The sequence below is a fragment of the Myiozetetes cayanensis genome, unplaced genomic scaffold, assembly GCF_022539395.1.
Source record: "Myiozetetes cayanensis isolate MyiCay16 unplaced genomic scaffold, myiCay2020 scf2-11, whole genome shotgun sequence".
Classification (NCBI taxonomy): Eukaryota; Metazoa; Chordata; class Aves; order Passeriformes; family Tyrannidae; genus Myiozetetes; species Myiozetetes cayanensis.
Genome location: NW_026087411.1, coordinates 9852166 through 9868143, shown reverse-complemented (window position 1 = coordinate 9868143; position 15978 = coordinate 9852166). Strand labels below are relative to the sequence as shown.

The following is a 15978-nucleotide window of genomic DNA, read 5'->3' as shown; positions in this document are numbered from 1 at the left end:
GCTGAAATTCCTACAAATTCAGGCATTGGGAAGGAGGTAAATTTAATGATACAGAAACAACTGAGACCCACACAAACAGCAGACAGCAGGATGATGGTTAATTCAACATTAAAAGCATGGGAAAGCTATTCAGGGAATAGCCTGGCCTTGTACTTTGGAGCAGGTGGAAGATTCTCTCATGTTTAAGTGGCTTTTTTTGGACACGCTGTGTTTGCTTTATTGCAGATTTAGAAGCCAGGGAACAAAGGGAAATAAATACTCGTGGGATTTGTTTGATGAGGAATTATTGAAGTGGTCAGATGAAGCTAATCTTGTTGACTTCCCATTCAGCAGGCACTAAACTGCCAAGGATCCAGGCATGTGATTGGCAAGAGTAAGAGCAGCCCCCCACCAAGGTAGAACAGCCACAGTGGAAACCTCCTTCTAAAGTGAGTTTAAAATAAAAAGTAACACTAATTAGATTTTATAATTTTTTTTTAGACAGCTGTAAAGAAGGTACAGAACAAAGTATTTCTTACTGTCAGGTTTTGTCAGAGTTCATTGTACTCATATTGCAGCAATCTTTATATAAAATATCAGTTTATTTACCACAAACAAATACGGATGCAAAGGCCTAACCTCGCAGAGGGTTGGTTTAACTCTTTTTCAGTTAACGTGTTACACAGTTAATCGTTCCTTCAGCTGCAGCCCCTTCTCCAGAACAACTTTGCAGCTTCATCAGAACATGCCAAAATCAGAGCAGACCACGAGCCAGCCAACCCCTGCAGCTCCCCAGGCGTCCCCTGTGGGTGGGAGGGGCAGCATTAGTTCAGCATTCAAAGCCGTCGCGTTGAATATTTTAAGAGTTTATTTTATGCTTTACAAAGCACTTTTTGCCCATCAGAAATCAGCAGGATCTATGGATCCCTTCCCATCCAGGTCAGCACTTTGGATCTTGCCTAGCTACTTAGATTTGGTTACATCTGGGGGCAGCTCATTGGCCCGAGCAGAGTAAACCGGTTGCACAATTGCAGTCACACCATCATCCTCTCAGCAGTACACGGAGGGACATTGGCCAAGAGACAGTGAGAACAAGGGACAGGCTGCTTTCAAACCCCTTCAATCCCATCGGGAGCCAGAGGGGAACATGTAATCATCTCACAAAAAACTGACTCCACCAAAGGCAGGGGCAGGCCTTGGAAAACTCTACAGCAGCACCTGCCCCTGGATTTACACAACTGAGCGGCCGGGAGCACCTCCAAGCTCAATAATCTCCACGCTCTTTTATGTTTTCATACAAAAAATTTAATAAATATTACTTTTCAAGATTTATTGCCAGGAACAACACATCAAAGATGCATTTTCATATAACACTAATATCACAATACAAGGTATCTTCATGATCTCAATGGTTAACCACCGAGATGACTATGTTTATAAGCCTTTTGATCTTAAACATCGTAATAGCACTTTGATTTCCTCACTTGTTAAGGCGGGCAGTGTAATCTATGGCAAACCTACACAGTGATCTTACTGGACATTCTACTGTTCAAGTATTCAACAACTAGCTTATTAGAATACTCCCTAAATGCAGTAGATTACAAAAAAAAAAAAAAGTCAAATCTACAAGTGGTTCAGTATTACATATTTCATGGTGAGAAAAAAAAATAATTAGAATTTACAAAATAAGATTGCTGTGTTTCCAACTTCACACGCTAATTTGATATTTTTAATTACATGCAACCACTCACATTTCATCTACATAAAGTAATAGCTCAGTTTTGTTCCCTTAAACTGCTTCTTAGCAGATTATCTGCCTGTCACTCGGTTTTCAAGTCTAAAGCAGCAAAAAAAATTGTCTAGTCTAATTCTCTAAACTGCCTCAGTCAGTACTTACAAAGAGTCTTAAAGTGATACTATGGAAGGTGTTTCAAACGTTTGACATTGTACAAAAACCAGCATCAAGGCATGAAAGCCCATCCTATTAAAAATAAACTATTTTAGAACACCTTAGTTTTGGCATATAGGCAACATGTAACAGGAAAATAAATTCAAAATAAAGAAGCCACGAGCTTACAATGCTATCAAAAACCTTCAACTCTAAACACATACATATAAATAAAAAGGAATGATATTTTAAGGCTCTTGATTATTAAGTTAATAAATCAAATATACACAGTGATTAATAAAAAAAGAATTATTTACATATCTATACAAACTTCTATTTTTGACACATTTTCCTCTTTAAATTCTTCATTTACCAGCAACTGCTGACAAGTTCCCCCCACCCACCCCCAACAAAAATACAATAAAAAAATAAATAATAAACTTATTTTTGATAGTTGCTGTGGTTCCGAGCTGCAAAGGCACTTTCAAATACAGAACTAGTTGTACGTCACCATAAAACCAATATACAAAAAACTCAAATTCAATAAATATAAATAAAATGTATTATTCTAAAGAAACTGTATAAATCGGAACATCTGGCAGAAAAAAAGGAAAAAAAAAAAAAGAAAATGAACACTAAGGAAGAGTAATAAGGCTATGTAATACCTTATGGAACGTTTCCATGATGGATCAGCTGCAGCTGAATTTACGGGAGGGCACTTTTGACTAGTTTTGCATAGATGTGAAATGCAGCACTTGGTATTCCAGCCAACCACAGCAACTATCATTGCCAGTGTAAGCCAGCTTGTCCAAACTTAAATTAACACAGGGATTCTAAGTAAATAATAGCCTTAGACTCAAATATTACACAACAGTTTAAGAACTACAAGCTCTTGAGTGCCTTTATAATGATACTTAAAGGCCCTGCATGGCAGCACCCCACCGTCTGCTATACGATGTACTCCATCCTATTTAGGCTTTGTGCACTTTCCAAGTCTCTGTTGTCCTGTTTATTTGTCCAGTTTGGGTGTTTTGTAGGGGTGCTGTTGGGGGGCTTTTCATCTCTGTCTACCAAAGTGTAGGCTGGCTGCTTGGCAAATCGGGCCTTCTGCTGGTGCTTGTCCATGTCGTCCTCCTCCACCTCGGAGTTGTGTGTCCTTATTTTGGCGATTTTGGAGTTTTTGTTTTCGTAGTCTTTAATGGGGACAGTGTTTGCTCCGTGTTTCTCAATGGGGTTTTTGATCTGGTTCAGCTGCTCCCTCACGTTGTTGGTGGTGTTGTCGTCAGAGGCCGTGTGAGTGTGGCTGCTCTGCTTTCGGCGCTTCCGGATGCACCAGTAAAACACCGTGACCAGGCAACAGATCCAGGCTACTGTTAGGACCGAGCTCAGCAACGGCACCAGGAAATCTGGAAGAGATGGGAGAGCAGTTAGTCCTGCCACTGGTCAGGCCACTGGTTTAGAGCATTTTCAAAACCTTGGTGGTTTCCTCAAAGTAAAAAGCCGCCCCGTTGTTCCCAGTGAACAGGGCTAAGGAGCAGATACTCCAGACTTCCCTTGGAAAGGCTGTTCTAGTCAGGGCAAGGGTACAGGAGTTTGGGGACAAGGCCCAGCTCACCTGTTTTGCTCTTCACCGGCCGCCGCTGCACCCTGACTTCGGCCACCGCAGCGATGAGGGTGTTGTTCCCGTCGCGCTTGCTCACCAGGTCGATGATCTTATCTGTGATGTCCTTGATTGGGTTTTCATCCTCCCCGATATCTTCTGCAGACTGCAGAGCAAGGCACGCAATTAACACCAAATGCCACATCAGATGCACGGGGGAATCTGCTGTTTATAAACTTCCACAGTCACTTAAGGCTCTCGGTGCTTTTAGCGCATAAAAAAACCCCAACCAAAAAGGCTGGCTATGGGCAGAAACTGATAATGCATAATTTTTGTCTCCATCCCTACAAAGACCAAAAATCCCCCCCAGAAAGCAAGAATGTAGCACAGAAATGTTTTACTCCCCCTATTACAGTTGTCCCCAGATGGCAGCTGTCAGGTATGCACATGTAACCAGGATTCCTTCCCTGTTCTTAGAGGGAATCAGGATGGAAACTAAACCACAAGAAGTGCTGACAAAGCCAGGAATTAAGATTTTTATGAAATCCACATGTTGCACACATATCCAGACAATTAACTACTGAGACATTTTAAAATATTCCAGGAATACTTACAATAGCAACATGGATTTCATTATTTGCCAAGTGGGAAGGCTCACAGGTAATATAGATGGAATATTCAACAGAAACATTCTTCAGAATATTCAGATTCCTCAATTCACTGCAAACATGCTCTGTGGTAAGGCCCTGGAGGACACAAAAAAGGTGTTGGGTTTTTAAACACATATGCACACAAACACACAGATATAAGATTTGCTTGGGGTTTTTTTCCCTGCCCTGAAGTAAGAGTTCTCAAGGGAAAAGGAGGTGGAATTCCCTCAAAACCAGCTTTTGTTCTTCCCTAGACACAAAAGCATTTATGGTGGAACGCTGCATTAATCCTTCTCTGCTTTCTGTTTACTTCGAAAAAGAGGCAGTGTCATCTTTTAATGTGAAAAAAAGTTTCCCTATGAAAAAAGTCCTTCCAAGCTCCGGGAAGCGGAATCCACACGTGCCACAGCACAGCAAGCTGCTGCTACTCACCGGTGACATCATTTCCTTGTTGAAGGTGAAGGTGATGTTGGCACAGTTGTCCTGGTAGTAAGAATCTGAGTTGCATTTGGTCCTCACAGGCTGCTGGTTGGAGGGCCAGCACTCCCCCACCGCGGCACACGGGTGGGTGAAGCAGTGGTCGTCCCGCACCGGGACACAGGCGTGGCCGGCGGGGCACTCGCTGTGGCCTTTGCCATGCAGGACACAGGGTCGAGGGCCACACCACACCTAGGAAGAAGAAATACTGGTAAGAACCCACTGGTTAGAGGACAGAAAACAAGTGTAACCTGAAGCACAGCACAGCTGTACCTTAGAACAGGTGACTTTCCCATTCAGACACTGGCAGGTATTGCAGTCGTCATCCCACTTTGCCCCATCTGGCATTACTCGAACGCTGGTAATGCAAGGCCTTCCTGTAACTGAAGAGTGAACAGAATTAAAAGCTTAAAATAGGCAAAAAGTGGAAAAAAACCCACAAACGAACAAACAAACCAACCCCAACCCTACAAAACCTAAGCTCACCTTAAGCTATCACTAAGTTTGCGTCTTCAATAAAGGTATTTGCTTTAAACAACAGATAACACCCCCCAAAAACAACCGCATACAACCACAAAACCATCAAGATGCAGTTACACAGATCTTGCTACAAGTATTAGGACCAGCTCTGGCATCTGGAATACCTTCTTGGCATCCTGGACCACTGCGACCCGGGGGGCAAATGCAACGGTACCCGTTAATTTCATCTACACATGTAGCTCCGAAGGCACAGGGCGAGGACTGGCATTCGTTGATATCTGTGACGGGAAGGAGAGGAAATAGAGTAGTTACTCCATAGTATCCTTTTGTTTTGTCAGAGGAAAGCAAACACAGGATAGATTTGCCTACTGGAGCTTTTATGTTCATTTTCTAGCGTCTACTGGGAGACAGATTCCTGCTGGCAGCACCGGTATAACCTCAAAACAAGTCCTTTGACATTTCTGCTGTGTGGCACTAGCAAAGATCAAAACCTGACCCCTGTGGCTACTTGAGCTTTCCAAGGGCAAGGACACATTCCTTCTCACACAGGCACACTTCCTCTCTTCTGATGTGCTCCAGTTGTGCCCCCCACTAGATTCTTCAACTGATGACAATGTTAAACCCCTTCCCAGTAGTATTGCTGCTGTGAGATTTCCATTTCCATGGCTGTTATTAAAAAAAAAAGCCTTAGTGTCCTCCTACCTGTAATTATTATTAAATTACAGGGAAGCACATACATCACCTCAGGGCTTGGAGGTGGATTATTAATTGACAAGGTTTTTTGGCTGGCACACTTTCATCTCAAGCAGAAGCCTGGGCCACACAAACACATATGAACTGGGAAGACTATCCTGAAGGCATTTTGCCCACTCATCTGAACCAAGAAGTTTCAGCTCCAGCTGAGTGACTTCAAAATTTCGTTCATTTTCAGTGTGGTTACTGCCCTCCCCAAATCTGCTACGGATAGAGAGAAGACAGGACAGCTATCACTCATCTGATCTACAACTTTAACCTAATTAAGATGATTGTCTCGCAACAAGATTCAAGTGAGACAGAAATGCAGGTGGAGCAGCACTGGAACACTTACTGATCCTGCAGTCGGGCCCTGCGAAGCCTGGAGCACACTCACAGCGGTACCAGTTCTCTCCATCCACACAAGTGCCACTGTTGTAACTGTAGAGAAAAGTCATTGCAGACATCAAAAAACTGCTACAGAGAATGAAGAATTCTAAAGCATTCTACAACAAAAAAAAAAAGGCAAGGAGAAATGTAGCAAACTTACCAAGGATGAGGACTGCAGTCGTTTGTGTCTGCAAAGCAAAGACAAGCAGCATTAAACATGCAGGCTTGGGCTAATACAGCTCTACTGGCAGTAAAGAATGATCAAACTTCCCCTAATGCCCAAGTTATACTTAGCTCAACTTTTACAAAAATATGCTGAAATTCTCTACTAAATTGATTCCAGGCTTCTACCACAAAATTTGTTAACTACATTATGGAACACATGTACACAGGAAGACATCCTTGTAAAGAATCTAATGGGGGAGAAAAAAAAAAGAAAAAGTGGAAGCAGACAGAGCTGCTTGTAGAAGAAGGCGGCAGGAGAAAACAAGACAACATCTGTCTCCACTTAGCTGATTTGCAACTTTCTCATGCCCAGGTCAAGGCTCTATCACATAAAGTCATTAAAAACAAAGATTCAGGTGATGCTAAAGCCTACATCAAACAAGCTTTCCCTTCTGGTTTCAATCTTGACTCCGAGGGCGACAGGATGAGCTCATGTTCTCATCAGGCAACACTCTGGAAAAGTTCAAGCAGAGCCGACTTACTCTGAGTGCACGTGGGTCCTTCCCAGCCCTCCTTGCAGACACAAGTGAAAGAGTCCCCGCTGACCACACAGGTACCACCGTTGTGGCAGGGGTTTGGCAGGCAGCTGCTGTTCCTCGCTGTAACACAAACAGCATTCGCCGCTAAGTTGTTAGAAAGCTCCCGAATCCGAGCCAAGAGGAAAAACTGAGGTCACAGATCCACTGCTGCATCTGCTTCCTGGTGATTATGCGGGGTATTTACCTATGTTACAAGTGGCTCCTTCCCATCCTGCAGGACACATGCACTTGAAAGTGTCCCCCTCGTCGTAGCACGTTCCGCCGTTGTTGCACGTCGCCTCGTCGCACTGGCTGTCGCCTGTGAGAAACCCAAACCATCCTTAAGACCGGTGCTCTTTGCAAGTTCAAGTGGCCTATCAGAGCGTGCCTGTTATGTTTTGGAAATGCTGAACTTACGGGAGTGGCAAGTTTTTCCTTTCCACCCGTTTTTACATTCACAGAAGAAGTCGTTGACCAAGTCTCGGCAAGTTCCTCCATTGTGGCAGAGGTTTTTACTGCAGTCATTAATATCTGGAGAAGTTAAAGAGAGAAAACAGGCTCAGGGGTGTTTACAGAATTGACAAGCAATGTTTGAAAAGAGCATAACCCATCCCTAATTTTGGCCTGTGTTTCAATCCGGGATTAAACACTTCAGTCGGTATTTTAAAGCTTTAAGCCCTGTCACGGAGATGAAGAATGTTTCAACACATTCCTCCCATTTGTTTTCATTTTGTTTGTGATCTTGTTTCAGTAAACAAGCAGTGAAAAGGCCTATTACATAAACTCTCCTCTTAGGCAGGGGATGGGAGGAGAGTGCTTGCTCCTCCTCTGCTCCAGAGATGGACAAAACACAGGTGTGAAATACAGACAGGCCTTTCCTAAAGTGGCATCTACTAATGCAAAGGGTTTCTTCCTGAAAGTTATCCAAAGGACAGAGCAGGAAACTGAACTGTTGGAGAGATAAGTTCTACTCCCAGTCCAGATTTGTAACCCGGGTTTAGTTCTGATACAAAATCTGTGACTTGGTGGGAAGTAGATGACACCTGGTCCCCAATGGCCTTTGAAGCAGTGTATCAGCACTGGTCATGTTTGTCTTCAAGACAGCACCAGCCATTCCTTCCCAATGTTTTCCTAAGAGATCTTTCTGTGTGCTGAAGAATGACTTACTTGTTTCACAATATGTTCCTTCCCATCCATCACTGCAAATGCATTTGTAGGAGTTGATGCCGTCGATGCAAGTGCCACCATTTTTACAGGGGTTGCTCTCACAGTCATTGATATCTGCAACGGTTGGGAGGAAAAAAAAAAAAAAAAAGGAGAAAAAAAACTTAAACTAGGAGTATAGCTACTGGAAGTCATCATCTTATTGCAGACTGTTTGGTGCTACTTCCATTTCTAAGACCCTTTTGAGGAGAAGGGTTATAAGATGAGAAATGGGTGAAAAACTGGATGAAGTGATGAACTCATCACTCAACGATTACTATTAAAAACAACAAAAAATAAATCAGGAGCCCTTAAGATCCACCTTAAACCCCATTATTATCTCCCTCAGACCTTGTATACATAAGGTTTTTACAAACACAGAATTCATGGCCAGAGGGTTCATTACTGTGAACTTTCCCCAAGGCCCAGCAAATTCCACTCTGCCTCACCCAAGGCGGGATATGAAAACTTAAAGCAGTTCCAAGGTTCACTGCGTTACAATAAAGAACCCTTAAAGCAGTCTGGGAGGGGAGGATGGAATCTTTCATCCTGCCTTTCAGCTCTTACTCTCATGGCAGTAGGTGCCGGTGAATCCTTTGTTGCATTCACAGGTGAATTTCCCACCCGCTTGGCTCTTGCACTTCCCGTGAGGACCACAGACGTTGGAAGAAATGTAGCGAACCCCCTCGGGTGTGCTGTTGGAAGCCACTGCCACGGTGCAGCTGTCAATTACTGTGGAAAAGCAGAACCTGCATGAGGATTGCCCATCTGACCCGACTCCTTAAGCTAAGAGCAACATTTTAATTCCCAATGACGGATGTTTAGAAGACATGTGTTGGAAAAGACCTTTAAGACCCTCGAGTCCAACCACAAACCTAACACTGCCAAACATGTTAGCTGCTTAAAAATAAAAGGGCTGTGCCAACTGTGCATAAAATAATCACAGCATCTGATCTGACGATTGCTGGACCACATCCACAGCCTGGAATAGGCTGTTTGCTACCTGTGTATTCTGTCCACACGGACGTAAGGCTGTCTTTCAATAGCTGATATTTACAATTACTCATCTGCTCATACAAATGCAGGCCTAAGGCAGAGGGCAAAATTCAGCCTCTTTATGCAAGAGCTACTCCAGTGACTCCACTGGCAGAGCTGCATTAGGGCTCCAGCCAGGGGAGGGGCAGGAACTACTGCCAGACATTCCCATTCACCCGCGAGGCAACACAAACCTTCACAGGGAGTTGTGCGGCAGTGATCCTTCAGGTGGGAGCAGTTCTTGCCCTCATAGTCCTCAGGGCAGTTACAGAAATAGTCCATGGCAAGATTGAAGCACTGGGCGCCGTTCTGGCAAGGATTGGGCTCGCAGTAATCTATGTCCAGCTGTAAGTAGCGCAGACAGAGGGAAGGGGAACAGAAAGGGGAGGGGAACAAGGAGTGAGGGAAGGCTGTGAGTGAAACAGAAGGTTTATCATAGCTTTCCCTCACCATGACAGGCCCACATTGTGGAATCTGACCTTTTTATCTGCTCTCTCAAAGAGTCATTCATAACACAGAGTTTAGTTCGACTCGCGACTGTTCGGGCAGGCAGACTCTCGATATCGAACAGCCAAAATTAATAGAGCGCAAAGCCGCGCACGCAAACCCTGCTTAACAAAAAGAATCCTCCGCAGCCTGTCAGGGGTTTGGTTGGTTTCTTTTCCCCTCCCCAACATATATTAATCAAGCAGTTTCTTGGCAGACTGACAGCGATATCAAGTACAACTTTATACTATGGTTCACTGGACTCCAGGCATTCCGTGCACGGATCCGGAGCGCCGGGACAAACGGCACTGGCTGAGGGCCTGCCTTTCACCCAGGCTTCTTACCTGACAGAGGTTTCCTGAGAAACCAGCGGGACACAGACATTGGAATCCATTGATTTCATCCTGGCAATGACCCCCATTCATGCAAGGGTTACTTGCACATTCATTGATGTCTTTCTCACAGTGATCTCCTGCATAGCCAGGTGAACAGATACACCGATAACCATTAACCAAGTCCTGGGAAAGAACAGAAAAGTTTAGAGTTAAAGGTTTTTCCTCCCTCTTGAGGTGGTCTTATAACAAAAAAAAAAAAAAAAAAAAGATGGTCCAAAAAAATAAATCATCTATGTCCAACAAAGCAAAAATATTTAAGGGGGGGGGGGAACAAACACACACAGGCCCAGTCCTGGCTTATGTTCTTAATTTCCAGGCAAGACACATTAATCCACATTTTGCAGTGGAGTGCCTACATTTATAAAAGGTAGTTTGCACAACCTGCCCATTCACTGGTGACACTGGCAGTGAAAATGAGTCATTTATTGCAGTTATATTTTTTGCCTTTACTGTTGTACAGACATATCTCTACATGCTATAGCATGACATAGGCCCTCCCCCCAACTTAAAGAAATGACAATTTTTACCTCCTAATTGCTATTTTCCAAACTATTTGTGCTTAGACTCAAATGCTTTGGTTACTGTTGCAAGTCTTTGGGAAACCAAAGTAAAATAAGGATGGCTTACCCGACAGGATCCTCCATTCTGACATTGTCCACGACAATCATTAATATCTGTAATAAAATTAGCATGGTTAGAAGGCAAAAATATATTTACTCTAGATAGAGAGTTCAGGTCTCTCTAAAACTGCACCTAGATAAACCTTTGTCGAGTTTCCTGCATGCCTTCCTTGAGATAAGGTTATTATAATGGGTGGGAAACCTTTCGTGATTTTGCTACGAGAGGCAGTGAAATTTCACATCATTGTTTCAGTCACTTTATCAGAATATAGCTATGGTACAGGCTAATGACTTTGATAAAACTGTGTATTTTCATTCTGCACCAGCTACTCCCTTTCTAAAAACATCAACTGCTGGGGCTCTGCCCGATGTTTAAATCTGAGCTTAGAACATACATATCCCCCCAGAACTGGCCTTTAATAAACCCAAGGATACGGACACTTACTGATATCACAGTTGTGGCCAGACCAGCCAGTAATGCAGTCACAGTAGTAGCTGCCAATCAGGTTCCTGCAGGAGTTGGCATTGACACAGGGTTTGCCCTCACATTCGTTGGCATCTGCAAAAGCAAGGGGAGCGGCCCAATGCAGAGTTTGTAGGGCAGGGGGGAAGGGAGAAGCCCACAGCCCACTCTCCCAGCCATCAGCAGCTCCTTCGGAGCTAAGAGGAACTTGTACAGCACAGATTAGCGTGACTGGAACAAACAAAAGTCAATCATACATTCAGCCTCTGAAGGCTCTTTCAGTTTCTCTGCAATTAGAACATACAGGCTACGCTAATTATTTGATAATTACCCAGCCACTCATTAAGAGCAACTTCTCCCCCCCCCACACACACATCTCAGCCGAGCGTTTGGAAGGAGCAATGCTGCAGCCTGGTCAGTGGGATGAGTGTGTTGTGTAAGGAATGCAGCTGGCTCATTCTCCGTGAGACCATCCACATTTTGGAACCCAGCTGTGAACTCCTTGGTCTGGAGGAGTTGACATGGCTGAAGAGATACAGCAACTTTCTCACAGGCTAAAGGGAGAAACACATGTGGGGGCAGCGCTGGGAGGCACATCACGCACCCTCCCCACTTCAGGGCAGCTCTGGTTTGAAGGATGTCTCTGAGTTAACCATTTCCTTCAACTGCCAGCACACAGCAGCAACAAAGTGATGGAAGCCATGCTTGGAGACTGTGCTGGAATATGGAAACACAAACATCCCTAATGCAAAGGGCACAACTGCCCTGGCCTGGCTGTACCGTGGTAACTTTTGCATTTACCTCTCACCACTCCGGCAAAGCACTGGATGAAGAGAAAAGCAGTTCTCACCTAGCTGGCACGTTTTGCCAGTCCACTGAGGTGGGCAAATACACTTAAATCCATCAACTAGATCTTGGCAAGTTCCTCCATGACCACAGGGATTTGGAGAACAATCATCAATATCTGTAATGCAGAGTAAGGAGAGGCTTAGCTCCACTACCCGACAGGCAATGGCAGTAACTGCCAAATTTGATAAATGGTTGCTGCTACTTGGGTTTTCCCTGAGGATCAGAAGGACACCGGGACTTCTACTTGGAATTTCTGGGTCATCTCTGATTTCAGCAAAAGCCTCCTTTAAAAATAAGAGTAGTGTGAAAGGGGGTTCAAAGCACAGGGGAAAGTTTACCCCTACGGCCTTTTTGCAAGTGGAAGTCATATTTTGATCCAGCAAGTCCCTCTAAACAGCATTTTAAACAACTTGCCAGAATGCTATAAAAATTCAGCATTCTGCTCCTTTAAAGAAGCCTTTGGCCATTCTTTCCCCTGCCAGTTAACAAACAAAAACCTCAGCACCAGCAAAGGGAAAGAGAGTGCACAGGGGAATAAATGGTTGCCAGAAACCAGCGCTGAAGCTGGGAAAGGTTAAATAGGCTGCCCTATAAGTTTATCAGTGATCACAAAGAGTGATCTAAACCAGCAAACTAGCATCTTTTTCATAGCTATTTGAAAGAACTCACTATCAGTGCAAGTTGGTCCAGCCCAGCCAGGTGCACACACACACTCAAATCCCGTGGACGTCTCCAGGCAGCTTCCTCCGTTGTGACAGGGATCGGAGAGGCAGGCGTGCTCCGCTGCACCGGACACAGGCACATCAGGGGAGGAAACACAGCAATGCCACCAGGAGCCACCCCTTGTCCCCCCCACGTGCTTCTGCCCCGGACACATCATCATTCTATCGCTGCACTGCACTCCTGCGAGACCAGGAGGCTGATGTTCACAGACACCAGAAGCTCAGGAGGAAGCATGAACAGGCAAGGCTGGATATTTGTACCCAGTCCTGACTGGGTACATGAGAAACTGAGCTTTCCTCCATCTCATCAAGTGTATCCAAACCCAGGTAAGAATTAACTGTCAGTGGCAGCTCAGCAGCTGCAAACACTCACCAATTTCACAGTTCTGCCCCGAGTAGCCCTCAGGGCAGGAACATTGGTATTTGTCAGGGCCAGTGTTGCTGCAGGTGCCACCGTTCAGACAGGGCGGGTGGGTTCCACAGTAGTTCAGATCTGCAGGAAGGGAGGAGCTTTAGAGCCACGGTTGGAAAGCAACAGAAACACCACCACGTGTGTGCTTTGTTTGTTACTCCAGAGCCTTTACAGATTGCATCCACACACAAGAGTAGGACAGGGCAGGGAAAAGTTAAGGACACGCCAGAACAGCAGTGGAGGCAGCTGAAGGACAACACACTCCCAGCACTCTCAGCCTCATGTGCAAAGGCTCCCAGTGTTAACATTCAAGTGTTCCACGGGCTCCCCGTGGGATTAGCATACCTTTGTCACAGAGCTGACCACCCCAGTTGGTTTCACAGAGGCATTGCCATGGTTCAATGCAAGTGCCATGGACACATCCCGGGTGTGGAATGCACTTATCACAGTACTGGCCTTGCCATCCGTACTGACACCTTCGGTTAAAGAGGGGAGAAAAAAACCAAATCAGAACAGGGAAACAAACCAAAAGCCAGTCAGAACTGCTCTGTGTAGATACAAGTGTGGAACTCCAAAGCTTGGAAAAAGGCTGGGGAAGTGGGGGAGAAGGGCAGGATGAGGGGAGGGGAGAAGCTATTCAAGGATTGTTTGATGGTTTCTTGTAAACAAACATTTTGGTAGTTTTGCCAAGGTCTCTGTAGTCGGCCTCCTGACAAAAGAATAACTGTTCTGAGAGAACCAGCATGAGGCCATTCAGCACAATAATACTCTTTTGGAGCCTCATATAAATGTGGCAGAGAGGGTGGGTGTGCACTACAAATCAATCTCTGGGCTTTGACGGGGTGCTTTATAAATTGAGGGGGGGAGAAGGAGTCAGTGGGAACAATAGTTATGCAGAGCTCCTCATGAATACAAGGTTCCAGGCGTTGCAGCCACGCTGGGGTCGCAGGAAGACAAACAAAACCATAACCACCAACTCTGAGCCCTTGGCAAGGCAGTAGCAAAGCATGAGGAGTTTCCTGCTCCACGAGAAGCCAGCCTTATTCCCAACGAGGAGACACACACAGCCAGGACAGACCGGGCCACAGCGAGGGATGAAAGAAAACAGCACACGTCAGGATTCGACATGTGTGCAAAGATCAGCTGCTGGTGTGTTTCACAGTTTGATGGATGCTAATAACTTCTTTTCAGGGAATAACTAAAACATCCAACTCTGAGAAACTTTAATGCCTGAAGAATTTACTAGTATTTAAATTGTTTATTGCCACTATGAATTAGCTACCTGAACTATCTACTTAAAAGGAAGAGGTGCTTTAAAAGTAAAGCCCCCTTAAGGGAAAGCTCATTTTGGCATTCATTTAGTTCTCACTAGCAAGATAGACCAAGGATACTTCAAATTAAAGTGGATCTATAGTTAGAAACAAGCAAAACAAGTTGAAAATGAAAAGCAAGGGTTTGTTGAGGTACAGTAGTTCATTAACAAGTCCTGAGAGTAATTGATCAGCAGCAATTATGCACTGAGCCATCACTAAATTATGAAAACAAACCCGAGCTCTACAGAAGTCAGCTAAGCTTTCTATTTGTAAAACCCCCCACCATTCTTCTGCTGGCAATTTCTTCTCATGGGAAAAAGCCAGAAGGATCTATCCAGTGGGTAATCACACACAGCCAGTGGTAAGTCCAACTTCCCTTCTAAAAATCTCAGGTGACAAACTGCATCCTAATTAAGTTTTTTCTTTAATAGCTATTTCAGTGGCAGCCTATTCAAAGTCAATGGGAAATTCTTATTAGTTTGTGTGTTAACAAAAAACGCCAGTCCAACTTATGTGTCTTTGTGAGCAAAGAACATGAAAGAAAACCAGATAAGGCAAAACAACCTCTCTTGAGTGGCTCTTGGAAAACCCTTCGGTACAGGGAATATAATAGGAATGCACAAAGATCAAAATTTAGGAACATACCCTTTTAATTTGTATTGCATTCAAAGCAACTTGCCTGTGAGCTTGCACACAAGCCAAACTAAGGGACCTCACCTGCAAAAACAGGTATCCACATTGAGAATTTTATTCCTTTCTGTCAAATCAACGGGGTGGTGTGGTTTTTGTTTTTTGTTTCTTTAAACAAGTGTAAAGAGAAATGAAATAATTAAAAAAAAAAAAACAAACAACACACCGCACAGGAAAAAATCCCCTGAGCTTTACAGCCCAAGATATTACTTTGTTCAAACATCAGTTTCAAAACATAACAAACAAAACTGGATACGGCTCTGGGCATTTAGAAAACAAGAAGTTCGATAGCAGTTCCAGAAAAAGATCCACAGTAATAATTCCTATTTAATAATATGTATGCAGCAGTTTCTCATGAGGAATTTAAAGTCAACTTTCCTTGCATAGTGTGATTCATGAATAAAAATGGTTTTGTTGGCTGGCCTGCATTGAAGAAAGTGACTCTCACCAAAAGGGAAAAGGATATTTTAGGAACGTTTGGAGTTGTCTGTTGTACCAGAACGCAGAGCAGTTTCTGCTGGGATGTTATTTTTAAACCCTGTTGCATTTGTAACATACAGGCTATATGACTCATCAAAACTTAAAAGAGAATAAAATCTTGTTTCTGTGTTCACTTTAAAGATAGTGGTCTGACTTGGCAAGCAGAAGTTATCTAAAAGCACCAGAAGGACAGCATTGTTTCAAGACTATGCAAATCAAGTGTGGGAAAGTTGCACCTTAAGTAAATAAGAGCACTAGTGCATGTCTGGGCAGTGAGTGGGAGGCAAGAGACTTAGAAAGAGAAAGGAAAGGAAAAAAAAAATCTGGAAACAAAGCCTGTTGTTCTGACTAGGAGACAGCAACCCCTACAA

General features: G+C 44.1%; 1 protein-coding gene across 1 annotated transcript in view; it reads right to left on the bottom strand.

Moving 5' to 3' along the window:
* Positions 1-1294: 1294 nt before the first annotated feature.
* Positions 1295-15978, bottom strand: part of JAG1 (jagged canonical Notch ligand 1) — a 34922-nt gene continuing 20238 nt past the window's right edge. The window contains exons 6-26 of the mRNA XM_050314997.1: positions 13470-13600; positions 13086-13205; positions 12660-12773; positions 11992-12105; positions 11124-11237; positions 10686-10732; positions 10008-10181; positions 9372-9522; positions 8710-8874; positions 8107-8220; positions 7357-7470; positions 7145-7258; positions 6904-7020; positions 6357-6384; positions 6162-6247; positions 5239-5352; positions 4868-4977; positions 4550-4786; positions 4082-4213; positions 3483-3633; positions 1295-3273 (exon numbers count right to left, since the gene is read on the bottom strand). Of these exons, the coding sequence (XP_050170954.1) occupies positions 2816-3273; positions 3483-3633; positions 4082-4213; positions 4550-4786; positions 4868-4977; positions 5239-5352; positions 6162-6247; positions 6357-6384; positions 6904-7020; positions 7145-7258; positions 7357-7470; positions 8107-8220; positions 8710-8874; positions 9372-9522; positions 10008-10181; positions 10686-10732; positions 11124-11237; positions 11992-12105; positions 12660-12773; positions 13086-13205; positions 13470-13600 (2905 nt within the window). The 3' untranslated portion in view covers positions 1295-2815. The remainder of the gene's footprint in view (positions 3274-3482; positions 3634-4081; positions 4214-4549; positions 4787-4867; positions 4978-5238; positions 5353-6161; positions 6248-6356; positions 6385-6903; positions 7021-7144; positions 7259-7356; positions 7471-8106; positions 8221-8709; positions 8875-9371; positions 9523-10007; positions 10182-10685; positions 10733-11123; positions 11238-11991; positions 12106-12659; positions 12774-13085; positions 13206-13469; positions 13601-15978) is intronic.